This window comes from Acartia tonsa, chromosome 14 (assembly GCF_053477335.1).
Source record: "Acartia tonsa isolate MP-2025a chromosome 14, ASM5347733v1, whole genome shotgun sequence".
In the NCBI taxonomy this organism is placed as follows: Eukaryota; Metazoa; Arthropoda; class Copepoda; order Calanoida; family Acartiidae; genus Acartia; species Acartia tonsa.
The window spans coordinates 28,002,891-28,025,058 of NC_137273.1; the positions used below are offsets into that span (position 1 = coordinate 28,002,891).

The 22,168-nt window shown below is 31.9% G+C and overlaps 1 protein-coding gene across 1 annotated transcript; it reads left to right on the forward strand.

Moving 5' to 3' along the window:
• The first annotated feature begins 612 nt into the window (after positions 1–612).
• LOC145305674 (uncharacterized) lies at positions 613–20,382 on the forward strand. The gene is made up of 6 exons (XM_080147386.1): positions 613–744; positions 9,697–9,992; positions 10,458–10,650; positions 18,409–18,488; positions 18,852–18,906; positions 19,453–20,382. The coding sequence occupies exons 2-6, from the start codon at positions 9,837–9,839 to the stop codon at positions 19,518–19,520; spliced, it is 552 nt and encodes a 183-aa protein (XP_080003512.1). The 5' UTR covers positions 613–744; positions 9,697–9,836; the 3' UTR covers positions 19,521–20,382.
• Positions 20,383–22,168: the final 1,786 nt, after the last annotated feature.

Here is a 22,168-nt window from a genome sequence, read left to right on the forward strand (position 1 = left end):
AATTTCAGATTGAGTGATTCAATCTTTAATTTAATTACAAATGTTGAAATGTCTCTTTCAACATTCTTATCTTGTTTTATCTTTCATTCTCTTTCTATCTAGTATCTATCTATTTCTTTCTATTTTATTTCTATTTATTTTCTATCTTTCAACAATCTAATTTTATCTTTCATTATCTATCTATCTCTGTCTATTTTATTATCTTTTATTCTGCTTCTATCTTTGATTTCTCTCTTCTTATCTATTTTACATTGTTTTTCTATCTATTTTATACCATTTTTATTCTCATTGTATCTTTTTTGACTGCAATGTATTTATTATTAATTTTGATCTTTCACCAGATTTTCATGTTCTCCAATAAAGTGAAACTTGTAGCAGGCTAAAATGACGATCTACTCCATTTCTCCCTCTTTTTCAACCCCCCCCCCCTTCCTACTGCATAATCAAACCGGCCAATAAATGACAGGGGAAATGGCAACCTAAGTTGACGGCAATTTTTCGCCTGTCTTATTATTATCCACGTATATTCTACATCGATTTTGACTGCCTATCTATACATTTTTTACTGAAATTCTTTGATAAAAATTTTTCTAATAAGTCTATTTTATTTTCAGAATAAATATTAATGAAAATGTTGTGAATTGATAGAGAATTATTATAAATATAGAACACAGTTAATGAACAAGCGAATAGAGAGACACCTGTCGACTAAAAAACAAACTACATTCCAGTGAATCTGAAAAGGTAAGAGATTTTTCATATTTTACAGCATAGCTATTATATAATTTGGGTGTGTACGTTAGTTTATTGCAGTCTTAATAAAAACATTTAAAGTTCGTTTATACGTTTTTTCAAGGTTAGCTTTACCTTTTCTAAGCTTCCTAGCATAATGAATAAAAGGGCTTGACGGACGGAATGTTGAAATTATAGAGAAGTAACGCTTCTCAAAAGTTAGATGTATTGTCTGTTAAAGTCTATGTCTATAGTTTAATCTGAAATAGGAACAAATATTCTCAAAAACTTTAAGACTGTTATTTTTGTCCAAATAGGTCTTTTGTCATCCTATTCTATATAGTGTGTGTGTGTGTCCCGTACGATCTCGTTAACTGCTGGACCTAATGTTACTAAAGATTTAGTGAATGGTCATATGAAACATACAAAGCTTCTCTAAGAAGCACAGCTACATATATAAAATAGAAAATTTGAAAATCATAATTTTTTTTTGAATAAATTTCTCCTTGTCCCGAATGTTAACCTTTTAACTGAATTAAAAAACTTTACCGGCGGAAGAGCGATACATAAAAAGGTTTGGATAGTAACCAGTGTTCGGCAGCCGCATGTAAGCCGCGCATAAACCAACAAATCAAATTCGTTTTGATGCTTAAAAATATATTGGGTAGATTGCAATATTATGAATCGGTACTTAGCCATTCAGCTGATTTTTATAGATAAAATGGTGTTTTTTATATGGCTTACAGTTGTCAGTTGCGCGTCTGCCGGCCCTCGATAGAAACTGGATAGTGTAGATATTAATTTAGCCATTAAGACGGATAACTGTTCTAAAAAAAACAAATAGTAGCTCATTGAATGAAATTGGAAGAAAAATTACTTTTTGATATGATTAGCCATGATATATCCAAAATCATATTTGACTGTTATAGCTGTGCTACTTATGCACAAAATTGGTCCTTGTTAGAACTGTACCTTCTACTTCAAACCATACGCAGTAAAAATTTTACGCAACCATTGTTAACATAATGTGTTAAATTTTCTAATCTAAAATTGTATATGAATTAATTGTCCTATTGACTTTATGATTAAAGTAATGAATCCTGTGACGAATAGGAATAATTTATGAGCGTAACCTCTGTAATTAAATTGCTTAGGTTGCATTTAAAGCAATTTTACGACTGATTGATATTCTTTTATATGAAATTCAGTCTTTATTTGTCAATGACCATTTGTTCTACTGACTGATTTGTTGAGCTTCTCGTTTATGGATGTTGCCATCCTTGTTTAATATTAGAAGAATTGGTTTAGAATTGCATTAGAAAAGTGCATTCAGTCAGGGATAGAGGGATAGGACAATGGAAGATAAGATAGTTTTTCCATGACCTTTGTCTGGAAGTCCTAACTATGCATGGCATATATACTACTATCACGAGTTATTATACGTAGATTTTTAAAAGCGAGACTTTTCTATAATTAGGGTCGGTCAGTTCATCCGTCAGTCCGTAACGGATAGCTTTTTTCGTTAATTTAGGCATTTTAGAATTGTCCTATGGATTGCATGATGATTCCTGGAGTAGTTAGGTACGATTTAGAAAGCGTAGCAATTCTATAATCGCTACCAGAATGTCCATTTTAAACATGTTGATTTTTTTACTTTTTTAACAACACTTTTTTATGTAATTAAATCATCCGATTGATCTGATTTTTGGAACACTGATTCCTATTACAACAAGGTACAATATTTTGAGCGAAGCATCTCTATAATCAAGTCTTAAAAATGTCAGTATGTTCTTAAACAGAATTCTGTATTTAAGAAGTTTTGCAACAAATTTATTCACAATTTTGTCAAAACTTATATATTCATATTTGTATATACAGTTCTGGCACTCTACAAGAGTTAATGTTCGTCTGTCATACTGTTTCAAAGCTTCGCTTTTATGGATGTTGTCATCCTTGTTTTAATGCAATTGCCCCCTCCCTCCCTGAAATTCAACAGATTAAGAACAAAATTTATTCAAGCTCTAAAGAAAAGTTGTTTAAGACAGAGAGAGAAAGACAGAGAGAGAAAAAAGAGAAAATAAAAAATAGATAGGTACGTAGCTAGAGAGATAGAGAAAATTATATGAAATACGGATTTTTATGTGTGTATGTCTGCCAAGATCTCATAAACTGCTAGAACGATCGGTCTACAGGGAAGTTTTGTATTATTCCGGGGAATGTTTTAGGCTATATATAGGGGCAAATAAATCATTGTGGTTTGCTGGGTAACCCCCTCCCCCCCTCTCCTCCTCTCTGTTCTTTTTGCAAATCCCTAAAAGCTGTGGGCGAAGTAACTTGTATCTAATATAGAGATATAAAAGTATTAGATGGGAGAAAAAGAAGGGAGAAAAATATAGATATTTCAAACATAGGGAGAAGTATCATTTATAATAGAAATCAAATAATTCTAATAAAAAAATTTTACCTTTTTTTAGGACAATAATTATTACCATGAAAGCTAATTAAGTTACGCCCCTAGATGCCTCTAGGGGCAATTGAAAAAATGGGGGGTGGGAGGTTTGTCAAACCTTTTTTTGAGATAGTTTCTTTATCTTGGGAGGGTGGCGGTATCTTTCCCCAAAATAGTTAAAACCCATAGTGATTAGTGAGATCTTACAGAAAATCCTAAAAAACTTACCGCTATAAAGTAAAAGATATTATGTAAATGTTTTATTCATCTTTTTGTGTTCTGACTGTTTTATAACTTGATTTTTAGGATACACGTCGCTTCCTCTGAAAATTAGGGGCAGATGAAATTTAAAACCTTTCATAATCCTAAAAATACACACGGAATGGTGTTTTCTAAATACAGCTAATTTCAAACAACACAATCATGGCATCATCTTAAAACGAAAATTTGTATAAATCTCAAAATTACTTGAATACAGTATGCTTTGTATAGTTATACTTGCATTTTGAGACTTGTCTATACAGACGCTGCGCTTATAACATAGTGCCTAATCGTCCCAGAAATCAATGTCCTAAAAATCTTCAAAAAACAAATGAGACATGAATTTTTATTTCTTATACTGTTTTGCTTTAACACTCATTTTAAACCCGTAAAAGAAATAAACATTAAAACAGCCATTGTTTAAATTATTATGAATATGAAAGCATTTTTGAAGTCAGATAGTGGCTTACATTTTAAAATTAACAAAGAAGTTTACGTGCAGCAAGAGTAAGGAAGCTTTTTGACATGATAAGATTAACATTATGGCATATTAAGATAGAGAAAGAGAAAAAGAGAGAGACAGACATACAGAGTGATGGTAAGAGAGAAAGAAAGAGAGAGAAAGAGAGAGAAAGAGAGAGAGAGAGAGATAGATAGAGAGAGAGACAGAGAGAAGAGAGAGGGACAGAGACAGAGAAAGAGAGAGAAAAAGGCAGAGAAAGAGAGGGACAGAGAAATAGAGACAGACAGATGTGGAGAGAGAGACAGACAGATGTGGAGAGAGAGAGAGAGAGAGAGAGAGAGAGAGAGAGAGAGAGAGAGAGAGAGAGAGAGAGAGAGAGAGAGAGAGAGAGACAGAGAGAGAGAGAAAGAAAGAAAGAGAGAGACAGAGAGACAGAGTGATAGAGTAGAGTATCAGAGTAGCTTCGCTATTTATACGAACTTAATATTTGATTCATAACTTAATCTTTTTAGTAGCGAAGCTACATCTTATTTCAAATTGTCCGTCTGTACATTAAAATGTATTCTATGGCGTTTAATTAGCAGAAAGTTTGGCTAAAAACAGAGGAAATATTTATTATTTGCTATGTATAACAATAAAGACAACAAACCCTTTGATTGTATAACCTTTATCTAATAGTGTTAACCAAGTTGTAACTGTTTATGGACCCAGGCATTCCCCAACTGACATAGCATAACGTACCATTTTTAAGTTCTTAATATTTGACAAAAAAATTAGATAAATAACGAAATATTTAATTTCTACTTATACTTTAAAATTGTATGATTTTCAGAGATTTTCATGTTAGAATAACAAGATTAAAAACTTTTCCTATTTTTCTCAAATTTCTTCAACTCCCCCTCTCCCCCCTTATTTATTCTGTATTCCACTTTTTCCGTGTTTTCCTTGCTTGCTCGCCCCAAATGACAAAACAAAAAGCATAGGAATAGAGTTAATTGAGTTTTTTCATCATTTACTTTTTATAAAATTTGGTGTGGGGGGGGGGGGAATAGAATAATTTTTGAGGCTTCGCAATACTTTCTCCTCCCTAACCCTCTCCATTTTTTATAATTGGGAATGGAGTTTTAACCTCCTCCCTCCAATTACATTTTTATTCAGTGGTAAGTAATAAACGTTTTTTTTGGACGATTTTCGACCTTACATCCCATACCAATAGTTAGTTGAGTGGTCTATAGTTGTTAATTCTGTAACTATAAATGTGAAGGAATTAAAGATGGCAGGATAATTCAGGTTCAGATTCTGTACATATTACTCTTTTAGATATCACATAGACAGTATTCCACGGATATAAAAATGAAAGACTAGAAGATTAATACCAGTTTTGTTAGACCCGAGGGGCCAACGGTCCGGGCTAACAAAACTGTATAAGTTTATGAGTTTTATTTTAAAATGTTTTGGAAAATTATCTGTAATATCCTGATTTCAGTATGACTAAGAAATGGTTTTTATCCAGTGGATATTAATCGGTTTCAAAACCATACTGGAAAAAGAAGATTTTTATTAGGGTTGGGCCGGATACTTTTTTGGCCGGATACCGGATACCGGATATCCGGCTGATTTCAAATGCCGGATATCCGGCAAATATCTGGTTATCCGGCCAAATTACCTGATATCCGGCCGGATAACCGGCTAAAATACCAGATATTAAAGTAGCAAAAAAAATTTATTAATAAACTTTTGAGATTTCATATATAAAATTTACATAAAGATAAACATATTCAAAAATGTTCTTCTAGCTTCAATAATAAGAAAATTATAGCCATTTAAAATTTTAAAAAGCAGAGATTTTTGGTGTAAAATATAAAAAAAGTTATAGCCGGATATCCGGCCGGATAATTTCAATATCCGGTATCCGGCCGGATATTGAAAATGACCGGATATCCGGCCACACCGGATATCCGGCCCAACCCTAATTTTTATGCTTTAAAAGAAATATTTATTCAACTTCTAAAGCAGTACATTCGAAGTTGTTTGGAAATGTACTTTTCAAATTCGCATACATTCTCTGACTCCTAGGTATCTGACATCGAATTAAAAAGGTTGTATTTGTTTGTAATCCTATTAAACTAAGCAGGAAATCAAAGTGGAGATACTCAAAAAACGCGCGGCTAGAGCTAACTACACATGAAAGAACAAACTTCTTTGTAGAAAATATATTTCGCTTTATTCAAGCCTTCTCAATTCTATAAAATAATAACCATATTTGCAAAAATTCTTAAGAAAACAACAAGCTTCATACTAGTTAAAATTAATATAAGTTTAACAAAAAACAAGTTAAAAATATTAAGTACTTTGAAAAAAAGAATTTTTAAAACAAAATAAAATCCAAATCTTTTTACTTTGAAATATGGTGTACCTAATTGTTTGAGAGTTTATGTACAACTGAATTATTTATTGTAAAGGAAGGGGGATATTTTTACAAAAAAAAAAATGGGACATGCATATAAAAAGTGTATAACAAAATTAATAATATTAAATGTAAAAGCGTCATTAGTAGTATATAAAAAATACATCTTAAATGTGTCTAAAAACTTGGAATTTATAGGGGAAAATGTTAATGAAATTAATTTAAAATGTTTAATATTTGAATTAAATTTTTGTAGCTATTTGTAAGCCACACCGTGCTTGCTTTATTTACACAGCATTGCATTTAAGCTCAACTGTTTTAGTTTTATTTTAATCAGTGTCTGCGCCCATAGCAACTAGGGTTTGGGGGGCCGGTTAAACAACCTTAAATAGCCTACAATTCAGGAATCTCAAGGGATAGGATAATGGCCGATAAGTTGATGTACATCCCAAATCATGATACACAAAATTACCTCTTACTCAACCGAATGAACCAACCAATCAAAATTCAATAAAAGTCACCAATGTTGTTAAGCCAACGAATAAGAAACGTTATTATAAAACTTTGAAGACTTGTGTAATAAACTGACCAATCCTCCCTCCCTCCCCGAGACTTGTGTGATGCTGGCATAAAAATATAGAACTCAATGGATTCTCTGATTATTAAGATCTTAAAGGACAAACAAAAAAAAACTGAATATTTTATATTATGAGTAACTTTACTTCTCATTATTGAATCTTTTAAAGTCTTTGTTGGTTATATTAAATGTAACTTTAAAAAGCACAATATCTCCTTCGCTGTCTAAACTTTTCAATCAATAATTTTGATCTGTAGAGGGGTAATTTTGTTTATAGTAAATGAGATGTGCAATTTATCGTCCATTAGCTTGTCATTTTATATCCCTTATTCTAATCCTTTTTTATTTATAGTTTATTTATACTTTTCTCCAATTTCCCTCTTTTTTTCCTTTTTAGGAAAATAAGCAAATCAATCAAATATTTGATCTTCTATAACCTTTCTTTATTTTTTTCTTTCTAACTTCTCTTTCTTTTTCTCTTTCTTCCTCTCTCTCTCTCTATCTATCTATCTATCTATCTCTCTCTTTCTCTCTCTCCCCCTCTCTCTCTCTATCTCTCTCTCTTCTCTCTCTCTCTCTCTCTCTCTCTCTCTCTCTTTCTCTCTCTCTCTCTCTCATTTTCTCTTAAAGCATAAATTGAGACAAGGATGATTTTCTATTACTAAAGTAGTAGGATGTCTATCTATCTAGGTTCTTCTTAACATTGATGCTTTTTATAGGTCCAAGAAATGTTAAAATCTGTTTTTGGGGAGGTTAACTTAAACATTTTAGAAAATTCATCCCTAAAAAGAATATTGAATTTTGAAAGGTAACCCCCACTCTTTATTTCAGAAGCTATTTCAGGGATCTTAAGTAATAATAAGTTGATTAGAATTATAAGTTGAAAGTTAATATAGCCAATCAGATTTAGTAAATGTATCTTAATGAATAAGCCCACGAATGAGAAAAAAATTTGGTCTTCACCTTTTTAATAGACGAAAGATTATTTTATTTCGAAGAACAATAATAAAATTGTGGTAATTTGTTCTCTGATAGTTTTTAAGAAAATTTATCCCTTTCTACAAATAAATAAATAAACATATCAAATTTGAAACCGGCCTTGAAAAAATGAAAGATTTAAAATTCATCTTTTTATATATTTTTGAAAACACAGTTCAGTGATTAAAAGGGGAATAGTGATATTGCAATGAAAGATAAATATTAACATAACTTCAAATGGGTAACTATGACATTCTGCCTTTGGAAGCTTATAAATATTAGGAAGCCTTATCAAAGGGGGGGAGGATAATTCATTTTCCCCTTGTTTGTTTTCTCTCTCTCTCTCTCTCTCTCTCTCTCTCTCTCTCTCTTTCTCTCTCTCTCTCTCTCTCTCTCTCTCTTCTCTTTCTCTCTCTTTCTCTTTCTCTCTCTTTCTTTCCCTGTCTTTCTTTCTTTATCTCTCTCTCCCTCCCTCTCTCTCTCTCTCTCTCTCTCTCTCTCTCTCTCTCTCTCTCTCTCTCTCTCTCTCTCTCTCTTTCTCTCTCTCTCTCTCTCTCTCTCTCTTTCTCTCTCTCTCTTTCTCTTTTTCTCTTTCTGTTTCCCTCTCTCTCTCTCTCTCTCTCTCTCTCTCTCTCTCTCTCTCTCTCTCTCTCTCTCTCTCTCTCTCTCTCTCTCTCTCTCTCTCTCTCTCTATCTCTATATATATATATATATATTATATATATAAGAGGTTAACTCACAAACAAAATATGAATTTTACATATTTATTCAGACATTACAAATTGTTTCGTGCATGTTTGCACTCTTCAGATGTCAATGTAAAACTAAAGTTTAAAACAAATTAAAATTTAAAGGATTTTTACAAATATTTTAGAAGATTTTTTGAACATAATATTTAAAAAAATATCCATATACAGCAGCACCAGAAGTTCCATCGAGGCAGGGTAAGAAATGTTTCTTTCTTGAAATTCTTGTTTTTGACCTTGTAAGCCATGAGAGGACCAGTCTTGTCAGGTGCTGCGTAAAGTTGGTCAGGGGGGGGGGGGGGGCAGGGGCAGATTCTTCTTCAGGATAGTGGTTGAAGGAAATCATTTTTGTTTCAGAGCGTTGATTCAATTTTGATCAGAGGTCTCAACTATTTTTAAAAATAGGAGACTAGTTTCATCTTGCAAGTGAAGGTATCAAAATTGTTACCAGAGAGTTCTCAATACATAATGTAGAGAATAATATACTCTCTCTCTCTCTCTCTCTCTCTTTCTTCTAACTCTTACTCAGGACCTCTATAACTGCTAGATTAGTAGATCTATTCTTCTTACTTTATTTTATACTGGTTTTAGGCTATTTTACAGTGAAGAAGGTGATAGATATAATTTTTAGATTGCAAAGTGCTTTTTAGATATTTACAAAGGATACGACTATTTGAAATTTTGATTATGTTGGATATGAGTGAAGAATAGTTTAAAGAAACTTACAGAGATGCTACGCATCTAAATTCTTAAACAATAATCACAAGCTAACCACAAAAACTACTATTTTTATGTTTATTTCTTTAAATGCCAAAAATCTAAAAATCATAGAAAACTCACTCAGAATATGTTTGTATTTATGACTTTCTTGTTACTTGTGAGACTTTCAAATTATTTCTTCCTTTTTTATGTATATTTGCATCTTGTGTAATGGTAGAGATGAAAAAAAAATAATTATTTAATTTTTAGCTATTCTATAACTAAGCTGTACATTTGCCCGTCCGTCCGTTGGTCACTATAAAATTAAAAATAAGATAATTTGTTCTAAAAATGTACATTAGACTAAAATTTTCTTTTTTTCAGGTATTCCCATAAGAGGCATAAATAAGTGATTTTTGCAAATAGTTATAAAAGTGAAAAATAACAGTTATTTTCACTATAAACAAAGCAGTGAATAAAATAACTAACGAACAATTATAAACAAAAAATATTCCAAATTCAAAATGGCCGTCACAACAAGTTCCACGCGGTCAAGCGCCATGTACATGCTCCTTGTATCAGCTGTTTTGTTGCGCAGTGGCCGCGTATATGCTGCATCAATGGCGCAGACCCAAGATTGCGATGAAGAACAGCTAAACAAAGCAAAACTGAGATTTAAGGTAATATCTTAGGTGATAAGATAATGTAGGGGTAAACTCCGAGTAAGACTGAATTAAGGAAGTAACCAAAGGGAAGTGGGTCAAAAGAAAGTACAACTCCTAATTGTGCACCAGAATCCTGGTTTTAAATCCCTGCTGTTTTTATGGGAGGGGGGGGGGGGGAGAATTAATCCCTAGTACTTTTAATTTCAACATTTTATTACTGTGGTACTCTATTACCAAATGGCTATAGGGATCGATGTATAATTACTTGGATGTTGCACCAGATTTTCATGGACTCCAAGAAAGTGATACTCCCAGCTGGCTAAAATAATGATAATCCCCAATCCACCCTCTTTACACCATCCACTTCCCTCCTACTAGATGAACAAACTGACCCAAAAATGAGGTCCATATTATCAACCTAAAATGACGATAAATTCTCCCCTGACAATATATCCGCGTATTCTACATCCATTGTTATAGGACTGCATGGAGGACAAGAAAGCCTACCTGGTGCAGCTCGACTACGAGGAAACGGACGACATTCAGCTGCTCATCTGCAGCGGCCTCAAGGAGCTCGCCACCGGCTGCAAAGCGGCCGTCAAGGAGTTCAGCGAGTGCATGGGCCGCGAACATGTGGACCACTTGGTTGATATCCATCTTACTTCCATTTCAGGTTGGTGTTAAAACTTACTAGACGCTCATAGCATTTATGGCGTCTTAAATTTCACAATCAATGAAAATTTATTATTTGTTGAAATGTTGGACAGTCGCAAGATCATAATTGACAGACAAAAAAAACTTGCTGCTTATTATAAAAGGATATAAATTTCTCTAAAAAAAACTGATAATGATAAATTATATCTCCTTGGTTGTTGAACTATTCCATTCCCTCCCAATAAAATAAAATAAGCCTAGCTAGAACTAACCAACCCTTAGGATAGTACATAAACGTTTAAGAGATATTAATGGACACACAGCCAAATAATCAAAGGCTCTATAGTTTACGAGATAATTTACCCCACTGAAGATTATTTATTTTGAAACAAATATTTTGTTCCAAGAAGGAAAAAGAGACAAAGAAACAAAAATAGAAACCAAAGTAGAGAAAGGGTTAAGTTTTCAGAATAAAAGCTTTGATTGAAAGAAAGTTGATGGGTTCGAGTCCCATACGTTACAGGGATCTTAAGGGGTAATACAATGGACGATATGTTATATACAACCCAAATTATGATATTCAAAATAAACCTTCTGTAAATTTAATCATTAGTGGAAAATTAAAGCCAATGCAATGTATAAAAGAAAATGTTCAATCATTACTGGGGACCAGGACTTCAAAGTCCTCTTTCCTGTTATATCAAACGAGTCGTAATTGAATGCATTACCAGTTGACAGGGTCTAAATTAATCTTGCATTGTCATATCCCTGTGCGTGAGCCCAGAAAGTTGTAGTTACTCATTTCTGGAACTCTGGAAGTCCAATTAGCAAAATCCAGGAAAAAATTATATTGTACCGTTCCATGGAAAAGGGATATTGCATCATTAAAAGGGGTCCTTTGCCTTAAAGTACCTAAAAGCACTGACCCCCCCCCCCTCTCTACTTCCCCCAATATTATTTTTAGAATAAATTTAAAAAGGGGAAGAAGTTTTATGCCAAACAACAGTGAGCCGCCAAGATCTACAATGCCCAAACCATGAGGAGCTAATCTGCACCCAATGTAACTTTGCCTAAAGTAAAAAACAAACACACTAAAACAACCCCCCTCCATTTTTTTAAATATAAGAGTTTTTAGAGTTGTTATACCTAACTGCTTCTGGAATCAAATTACAAAGTTTGAAGTCAATAGTACAAGTGATTTAACGGATAGACGGATCAACCCTAATTCTAGCAAAGCTTCGCTTTTAGATACAGAAAAATAGATATATAAATAGAGAAAAAGGGAAGAAAAGTAATCAATAATGAATGCTTGTATAGTTTTGTTTTGACAAAAATATACATCATTACATTACATAGTCAGAGATATACAGAGATATAGTGATAAGACAATGGACAATTAATATAATTTAGCAGGTCTAATATAGGCTCAAAAATATGAGAAATAATGGTGTTTTCCATTAAAGTGAACAGCGAGCACAGGAACCTTCTTATTATTTAATTATTTGAAACAGGAGGAAATTGTTTCCTTTGGTTAGTGTTTTATATAAGTTAGGTTTTATTGGTTACATTTTTGTAAGCCCTGCAGAGTTGGAGCGCTGTGGGTTTAAATCCCACCGCAGGGATTAGGAATTGAGGAGAAACCTACACTGCCTTTATTTTCAATTTATTCAAAAAATTAAAAGGTCTCTTTGGGGAAGACCACCAATTTTTTAATACCTTTTCTCGTATTCATTCGAATCCGGTGGATAGGAACCGGTTCTCATTCATACGAAAAAACTATGTCTAGCATCGTATTATATCCAGCTTTCCACGAATATAAAAATGTACAATCATAAGATTTAAACCAGTTTTTTTAGCCCGTGCCTAGTTTTAATCTTATAATTGTACATTCTATATCCGCGGAAAGCCGTTTATAATACGATGAAAGAAATAACTATTATCTATTGGCAAAACAAGAAAAATCTATTTTTAAAAATATATCAAATGAGGGGTGTTAAATGAATAGAAAAAAAAAGAAAGAGAGAGAGAGAAAGAGAGAGAGAGAGAGAGAGAGAGAGAGAGAGAGAGAGAGAGAGAGAGAAAGACAAAAACTAAAGAGAGAGAGAGCGAGAGAGTAAGAAGAGTAAATGAAGAAAAAACAATTATTAGATGACTCTTAAAGAATTGCTCATCCTAGCTATTTCAAGCGTAATTCAAAACCATTACTATCACAGAAAAAAATCCACTCTTGCTAACAGACTACTTTAATGTGATACCAATATCAAAAAAGACTTCAGAACCCCACTCTATTATCAGACTTTTAGTATTATTAACTTTAACTCATGCGTAAGACTGACGGATAAAGGGATAATTATAGAAGCAATGCAGAACCACTTATTAGGACATACTAGCGGTGGCTGAGACCCTGGCTTCTAGGAGCTCTGTATTTAAAGGGTAGGGAAAACAACAAAAATAAACTATCCAGGGAAGTATGTGAAATGGAGATTTCATTTTGTCCAGTAGTAATCGAAACCTTAATCTACAGACATAACTTTAGACCGCAGCAATTCTTTTTACAGTAAGAAATAAAACGTATAAATGAAGCTAGTAAAAGTGGCTGACTCAGATTATGACGTCAAAAAAAATTAACCAATGAAAGGCCACTATAAATTTTACTATAGGTCAAATACAGTGTATACTGACCTCTCATTGGTTAATTTTTTTAACGTCATAATCTGAGTCAGCCACTTTTACTAGCTTCGTATAACTTGTAAAAAAAAGGATACTCATTGCATTTTCTACCATCTTTAACTTACCCTATAACCAATCAAATACCTTTTTTACATAAGATTTAATCCCGTTTTCCTTTCATACTTCTATCTATTATTATTATCTTACTTTTTTTTCTTACTGTTAATACAGAGAGGGAGGGGACAATGGGCTGTTTATTACACAAGTCCCAAAAGCTTTATAATAACGTTTTTTATTAGTTGGCTTTACAACTTTTGAGAGTTTTAATGAATTTTTAAGGGTTGAGTAATTAAGTTGGTCGTCCTAACGTTTCAATAACCAATTGTAATCTACAGAAAGAATAATTTTGTGTATTAACATTGGGGATGTACATCAAGTTATCGGCCATTGTCTTACTCTTATCCCTTTAGAATTAGATATCTGCTTTTAGTAGCTTAGCTACTCTTTTACCAAGGCATCAGTTAAGTCTTAATCAGTGGCATGCACATTTACCAAATTCGTGAGAGGTATAGAGGAGTGTAATACAGTAATTATAAGTGGTGCTATCAAATCATTAAGAGGTGTGTCAGTGGTATGAAAAAGGGAATATCCACACCTTTAATTTTTGTCAAGAGGGTGTATACACCCCCTTCGAAACACCACTAACTTAATTTTTATTTATTTATCCTCTAATGGCTATCTATCCATCTATCTTTTCAATTGGCTATCTATTCATTTATCTATCTATTCAATTTGCAATCTATTTATCTATACATATATATCATAGTTATCTATCTATTTATTTATTCATCCATCTAGTTATCTATTTATCTATCTATCTATCTATGACTGCAGCGCCTACGCCCCAATGACAGAGTATGCAATATTTTGGATTGATTGGGGGAAAATGGGGGGAAAATAACAACAGGGTGTCTCACATAAATTGTTCCATTTTTAGAAGTAGCACAGCTGCTCTACAATTAGAGTATGTCCGTATGTCGTAACTTAAAAGTAATTAAGCTAACAAGATATTCTTATTTTTTAAGTTTCTTAAATTTTTCTATAATAATTTTCTTTATTTTTCTAACTTTAAATAACAGTTTACTGTATTTTTTATCCAAGTTTTTGATTACTTTAAATGCTGCCCTACTTATGGGTATAGATGTCCTTGTTTAAATTCACAATATAATTAGAAAATTTATATTTTCTAAACTAATACTTCTTTTATTAAGATTAGAATTTGGATAATTTTTGTGTCTCAACCTGTATAACTTATAGTGTATATATAGATAAATGCTTTATTTCCATATTAAGAAGAAACAATATCAGTATTATAAGAAAAAAGCTACAAGAATTTAAGGATAAAGGGAGAGGTTAGTCGAAGATAAAGAAGCTTATAGTGCCTAATAAAAAATGACGCCATAGATACAGTGATAGGACAGTATACATTCTACAATTGGTCAATATAAATGTATACTGGTCTATAATTGGTCAGTGTATTGTATGACATCATTTTTCATTATGAACTATTAGCTGCTTCTAAAATCTTCACCAAAGACAAGGACAGTTTATACAGCAGTATCGCAACAAAAATTATTAAGTATAATCTGTATTTAAAAAGAAATACATACAAGAAAACATCTTTCTCGTATTCATTCGAATCCGGTGGATAGGAACCGGTTCTCATCCATACGAAAAAAAACTATGTCTTGCATCGTATTATATCCAGCTTTCTACGAATATAAAAATGTACAATCATAAGATTAAAACCAGTTTTTTAGCTCGTGCCTTCGGCACCTCGGGGTTAAAAAAACGGTTTTAATCTTATGATTGTACATTCTATATCCGCGGAAAGCCGTTTATAATACGATGAAAGAAATAACTATTAACACATTGAAAAATTTGATTTTAAAAGTAATATTGCCCATGTAACAGAAAAGATATTTAGAAAGACATGCGGACATTCCTTAGTTGTTTAGTAGCTGCGTTATTAAATATCCCTATATAAGATGTTTGGTTGTCTTTCAGTGTATCTGAACCAAGGGATCTAAAGGGATAAGAACATAGCCCCAATTTTGATAAACCAAATTGCAAACCTCTGAAGATTTATATTAGGCTCTTCTTAAATTCAAGGCCTCCTGAATTGTGAAGTTTTTTTATGAGGGGTTGCGGAACCCCAACTCCCTCTTTTAAATGTTCCTAGAAGCATCTAGGGGCGCAGCCACTAGCAAGATGATAAGATACAGTATGTGATAGAAATAAGATAGGGAATGAGTTGGATAAAATTATCTCTTTTGTTCTACCATCTTAACAATGATTAGACTGTTTTTTATCAAGTAGCGCAGCTACTCTAAAGGTGAACTTGTCATTTTACATATGGTATAGTCTTTTATCAAGCGTTAACCTCGTGAAGATTTACTCCAAAGTGGCTTAAAACTTCTAACAGAAATTGTTCTTAAGAGTGACCCCTCCTCATATATAATTTTTGCCTTTTTACTATTTCCTATTTTTCTTACTTTTTTTTGTAAGAATTTCAAATCCTTATCTTGGTTTGTCATATGAAGAGAAAAAAACAATGATTAACAAAAATAGAATGGTCGAAAGTGTAACAAACAAGATCAATCGCGAACAATATCAGTGAAGCTTTTAAAAATAAGAGTACAGGACAATTATTTCCATAATATAAGTAGCGCTATAATTACAAAAAGACAATATTTTAGATTAAAACAAATTGTAATTGTACATATATAGACAGAATTAAACACTCTTTTATACGTATTTATATCCTATTTTTTAAAGTAGTAAGGTTGTTTTTTTCTGAGGCTTAAGATCTCAATAACTACTGAACCGTTGGGTTCTCTTTTTTTAAGGAAAGCTTCGCATAGGTCCTGTGGTGGTTTTTGGATTATTTATTTTCATATTAGGTCTTTGGTTGGTTTGGGTCTATTTTCTAGCCCCTTTCTGTATCTTTGAATACAGATCCTCTATATGCTAGGGGCGCAGACGCTAGTCCTAGTTATAAAGTAGCTTCACCACTAATAAATAATATGTAACTCCCTGTATTATTATACACATATTATTATTATATATATAAGGTACACTTAGATAAATAAATTATTCATTATTATATTATATCGTGTAATAATAATTTTAGTACATCTATGTAATAGAGGTCTTCAGGGCCGGGGTATTGAGGTAAGGGGGGCAAAAGTCGACCCTCTACTTTTACTTTAAATGTTTTAACCAAAAGTATTCGTTTTTGGCGATAATTTATTAGGCAATTTCTTTTGGGAAGTTAGAGGTACCTTGCCTTGTGATAATTATGAACCTTCCCTGGACCTATGAAATACTTCACTGTAAAGGAGAACCATATCGGTTCAGAAGTTAGCGACACCCTTCACTATACAAACACACTTTCATAAAAGGATAAATATTTTATTTTTTAATTTAAAAAAAAACTTCTTGTTTCTCTATTTATCTCTCTCTACACCCTCCCCCCCTCTCTCTCAGAGCCTACATAATCCTTTTATTATTTGTGTAAACACTACTTAACCCAACCTAACCCTAACCATCTTGTGTACCATGTTTGTATTTGTATAATACAGAGGGAGTCAAATTACCAATTTATTTAGTGATTATCAAATTCTTTCTATTGTGCGCAAATTTTCAACAAAATTCCACAATTTCTCACTTTCACACACTCACATAACTGTCCGTTTGTCTGTTCGTCCTCTGTATCTGGTTCACAGGCATTAACATCCCAATTATAACAGACAATTTTGAAATTTGAGTACCAACCCCCCCCCCCCTTACCCGACAGTGAACCACAAACTCTGGCCGCAGCGCTCGGCCCCCTTGTCTGCCTAGCCGCAGCGCTCGGCTCCATAGCCTAAAACCTAACCTAACCTAAAATAGTTGTTCGTCGTTGTCGGGGGGGGGGGGGGGGGGGGGGGGAGGTTACTCAAATTTTCAAAATTGAAAAAAAAAATTTCTAAGAGGATAACGCCAAATTTGGTTTTTATTCTTGCTGCACTTCTTATATACAAAATTACTCTTGTTTTCTTCTGTTAGTTTATTAACCCTAATGCTCTATAAATAAATAGATAATGCATTATTAATTCATCTTCTTTATGTATATCAGTAAAGGAAGGTACTTGGACTATAAATATTACTGGTACCCAAAGTTTTATAAACACGTTGCATAAAAAGTTTTTTGGGTACTGATTAGTTGGTACCCAAAGTTTTATTTTCATGTTCTCTCATTCGTTGGCTTTAAAACGTTGGGTACTGAATAGTTGGTCCAAATTTGAAGTGACCAATTTCATTTTAAAGAAGAAAAAAAAATTTCTTCTGATGATCTATCCCTTATAGAAGAACCTAATACATTATGTATGAATCTTTTTAGTTATATGCAAAAATATATTTATTAAGAGGTAAAAATACTTTTTCTGTCCCTGCAATGATTATTCCTTCCCTATATATCCCAAATTTAACCAATAATTGTTTAGATTTATATTTCAGAATTTTTGCACATTGCCCAATTTATATTGAATATCTGTTTTTTAAACCACTTTTTCCGTCCATCCATGTTTTTTTTTTGCTTTGCCAATTATGGATGTTGTCATCCTTGTTTATATAAAGAAAGCTTTAATAATTAATTAAGTAAAACCACATAAAATAAGATAAATTAAAGAGTATGAAAATCAGAATAAGGAATATTATTTTAAAGGTTTCGTGAATTTTCCTAAAAAAATAAAAAAAAATTTCTTAGCTGAGTGAAGCTGCTTTATAACTAGAGTATGACTTGTAAGAATAATACAGAATATTCAATAAAAGCAGACTCTGAAAAGCTTAAGTAAAGATCTAATAAGAAAAATCTTTCAAATGAAAATATAAAGTATTATTCTAAAACCTTAAAAAATGACTTAACAAAATCTAATCCACTTAAGTTTTTCATAGAAATACTTTTTGAAATAATGGTCCATTTTTCTAGAAGGTATTCACTGCACTTTTTTGGATGTATTTCTCCTAGTATTACATATTTCTAATATAATATATTTTTTTTCAGACGTGTTGGCCCCCTTCCACCCCACCCTGAGACTGAGAGACTGCCCTGTCTTCAACAAGCCACCCCCAATCATCCACAAGGTAAAAAAAATATTTTTAGCGGTTTCCCCTGTATCACATTAGGAACAAAAATGAACTTTGATATGTTTTTTGTAGGTTAGGTAAGATTAAGTAAAGACTAATATAGCACCACAAGGATAGCATCCAGTATGGATAATTTCTCACAGGATTAGAGCCCCCCGCAGAACATTGTACCAAATTATCATAGGAGTTACCTCTAAAATAAATTAGCTGTTTCAATGACGTTAAATTAGATTGGTTTAAATTTATTAAACGCATCCTCTAATTGCCAATACAAAGTTTGAAACCGATAGAAAATATTAGATTCTTTCCGGGTGGTAAAGAAAAATTAAAATTGCATGTTTATTATTTACACGTTTTTAGAAGCCCGAACCCGAGGCTGCTGCCGCCGCTGAACCAGAGTATGAACCTATTACAGGTAAAAAAATTTAATTTCTTCAACAAGTAACTCATGTTCTTTGAAGCTTAGCCTCCCTAACTAAGTCTGTAACTAATTAAAACGTAATAAGGGTTCGAAATTCGAAATTTTGTTTTTTACACACTTTTAATTAAATCTTTCCTTTGTTTTACCTATTTCCCACCCCTTTTTCAATTTTGAAAAATTTGATAACGCCCCCGACAAGACTATGAACCTGGCCGCGGCGCTCAGCCTCATGGCCTGCCTAGCCGCAGCGCTCGGCCCCCTAGCCTATTTTTTACCTGGGCTTGATCTTTAAATCATTTTAGGGGTGATTTGGATCGGGGCGCGTTAAACTTTCAGCCAATCACAGCGCTGCATTTTCAAAATGAAGCGCTGTGATTGGCTGAAATTTTGGCGCGCCCCGATCTGAATCGCCACTAAAATGATTTAAAGATCAAGCTCTGTACAAAAAATTTTAATTGTTTTGTTATCAATATCCAATATGCAATTTATTTATTCATTAGAAAAGATTTATTAACAACTTACTAATATACTATTCTTTAGGAGGCTCCAGCTATCTTATGACTTCACTTCCTCTTCTTGCAGCCAGTTTAATGCTGCTTCGCCAATAAGAGCTCAATATATCATCAATCATACTCCTATTGGTCAGATAATCATCACATGACATCATCTTGTCATCTGATTGGTTAGAAAGTATTCAATGAGAGAGAAGAATAACATTTACATTTACACAGCCAATAGTATTTCAAAATTACTCTTTGCATCTTTTGGAATAAAAGCAAGCCAATGAAATCTTTTAAATACAAAAATTATCTCTTTGTGATACTTAATGAGACATATTCTTAATTTTTCAAATCTAACTAAGCAATTGTCACAAAATAGAACATAACAGTGAAAATATTTATAAAAATACTATTAGTAATGTAAAAAGAAAACATAAATATAATTATAAGTGATCAAAAGTGATTTTTATAGACCAGTTTTATCACAATAATGTTCCAGGCATGTTAATACAGAAATTGTACTGTTATTGTACAGTATAAAAAAAAGTAAAGAAACCGCATCATAGAGTGAGATGTCCCATAAATATTCATAAATATGCCAACTATAATTAGTGCAAGCTTACATCAACAATGGTGATAGACAGTGGGCCATAAGAAATTGTACAAAACAATATAATGTACAATAGTTGAACATTTTAAAGTTAAAAATTTTTAATGAGCATTTGGGAATTGTTTATTAATATAAAGTCTCAAAAAATGCATTTAAATTAAATATGTAGCCTAAAATATGGGATGTAAGATTTAAGATATATTTTTTTGTACATTTTCTTATGACCATACTACCTATCATTTGAAAAATAAGTATTATATATAACGAGGAAATGAACTGTTTTTATTATTATTTATATCCTTACACATCATAAATAAAAAGACATTTTAGAATTAAATAAGGAACTTTATGTTAAAAAAATAACATTTTACTTTTCATTTTTTTTCGTGAAAATTCTTAGTATTTCCATTAAAAACATTCTATTCAAATAATATTGATCTTTTTAAATAAAGACCCTATGAAATTATTTCAAAATGATAATGTACATTTTAAATTAGTCATTTTTAACTGTTTTTATAAAAAGTATTATAATAAACTTTTACATAATTTATGTTATGAATTTAAAAACAATTTCCAGTTTTGTAATTTAGATATTTTATAAATGTATTGTACATAAATTAAATAGTAAAAAACTTAATTTTTTTAATCCTTTCTTAAGTACAGGGTGTTACAAAAGTTTTTACCTTTTTTTCATTATACCCAGGGATAAGGTCATAAGTAATGACCAAAGCTCCAATTTTGATAAACAAAATTACCCATTTAAAAGGTTTAACTTATCATATACATAACCAAATTAGGTAACCTATCTTGGTATATAGGTATGCCCACATATAAGTACCAAACTTTAATGAAATTTGACCTTTTTTTAAAAAAAATATTACATTTTTTAGTTACTCAAAAAGCACAAATATGTTACCTTGTAATAAAGTAAACTATCTTTAACAATAGCCAAGATATTGAAATATTGGACCTTGTATTTATTATTTTATTATGTTAATCCCCAGTGATAAAATAGTATTCCAAATCAGGGGCGTTCAAAATGTAAAAATTTAGTGGCGCTTCGCGCCTACCTCATTTACATTACACGCTTCTGCATTTATTTAACAAGGATGACAATATTTTTAATAAAAATGAAATAAGATTTCTAAAAGATATTGTAAAAAATCGATTCTTTCTTTTAACAAAAATGTATAAAAAGTTTTGAAATATTTTGAAAACTTTATCAATTGTTAACTTTATAACAAAAGTTTAAAATTCAAGATATGCAAAAATCAATGGATGTAGAATATACGTGGATATTATGACAATTTAGCTTGCTAACATGAAACTCATTTATTGGTCAATTCGTTCGTCCAGTGTTAGGAGATGGGGGAAATTGGAAATGGTTATTTTACCCCGCTGCGTGTTTCACTTTATTAGAGTACATGAATATCTGGTTTAAAATCCATGTAATAATATAGCCATTGCAAAATCCCTGTTAGATTGTTATTTTATTATTAAATCGAGACAAAACTGCTTTGTTTTTGACTTAATCTAACGAAGTTGTATGCCAACACAACTATATTTAATAAGAATTATTAAATATTTTAGAATTTTTTCTTTCTAATTAAATGGTTTCAAATGTTGTCATCCTTGTTTGAAATAAGAACTTAATTTATTAAAAATGCTTATGATTTTTTTTTCTATTTTATATGTAAAAATGTCTGTTGTAATTTTTAAGTTTTTTTCCTAAATGAATTTTCATGATTTTAATAAAAATAAGATGATAAAAACTTCTTTTCTTTACTTAAGTACCTAAGCTGTACTATAAGCAAGGTTTGTACGACCGTTTGACCGTCAAACCCGTTATTTGAATAGTTTATTGTAGGATTTTCTATGCACTAAGTCTGTGTGTTTAAAGGGTGACGAAGTGAACTGAAAAATAGTCTAAAACTATCCCAAAACACACATAAAACGTAACTAAAATGGAGAACTTTCATCAGACAAACAAAAATAACTATTCTTGTTATTTCATGTAATTGGTCTAGTTATTTCACCCCTAAACTTTAGGCGACGAGTGGGGAGGGGGGGGAGCAAAAAAAACACCCAAAGATACTTTTTAAAAGTTCCCCGAAAAGCGCAACCTAGTCAGACCATCCATTTCCTA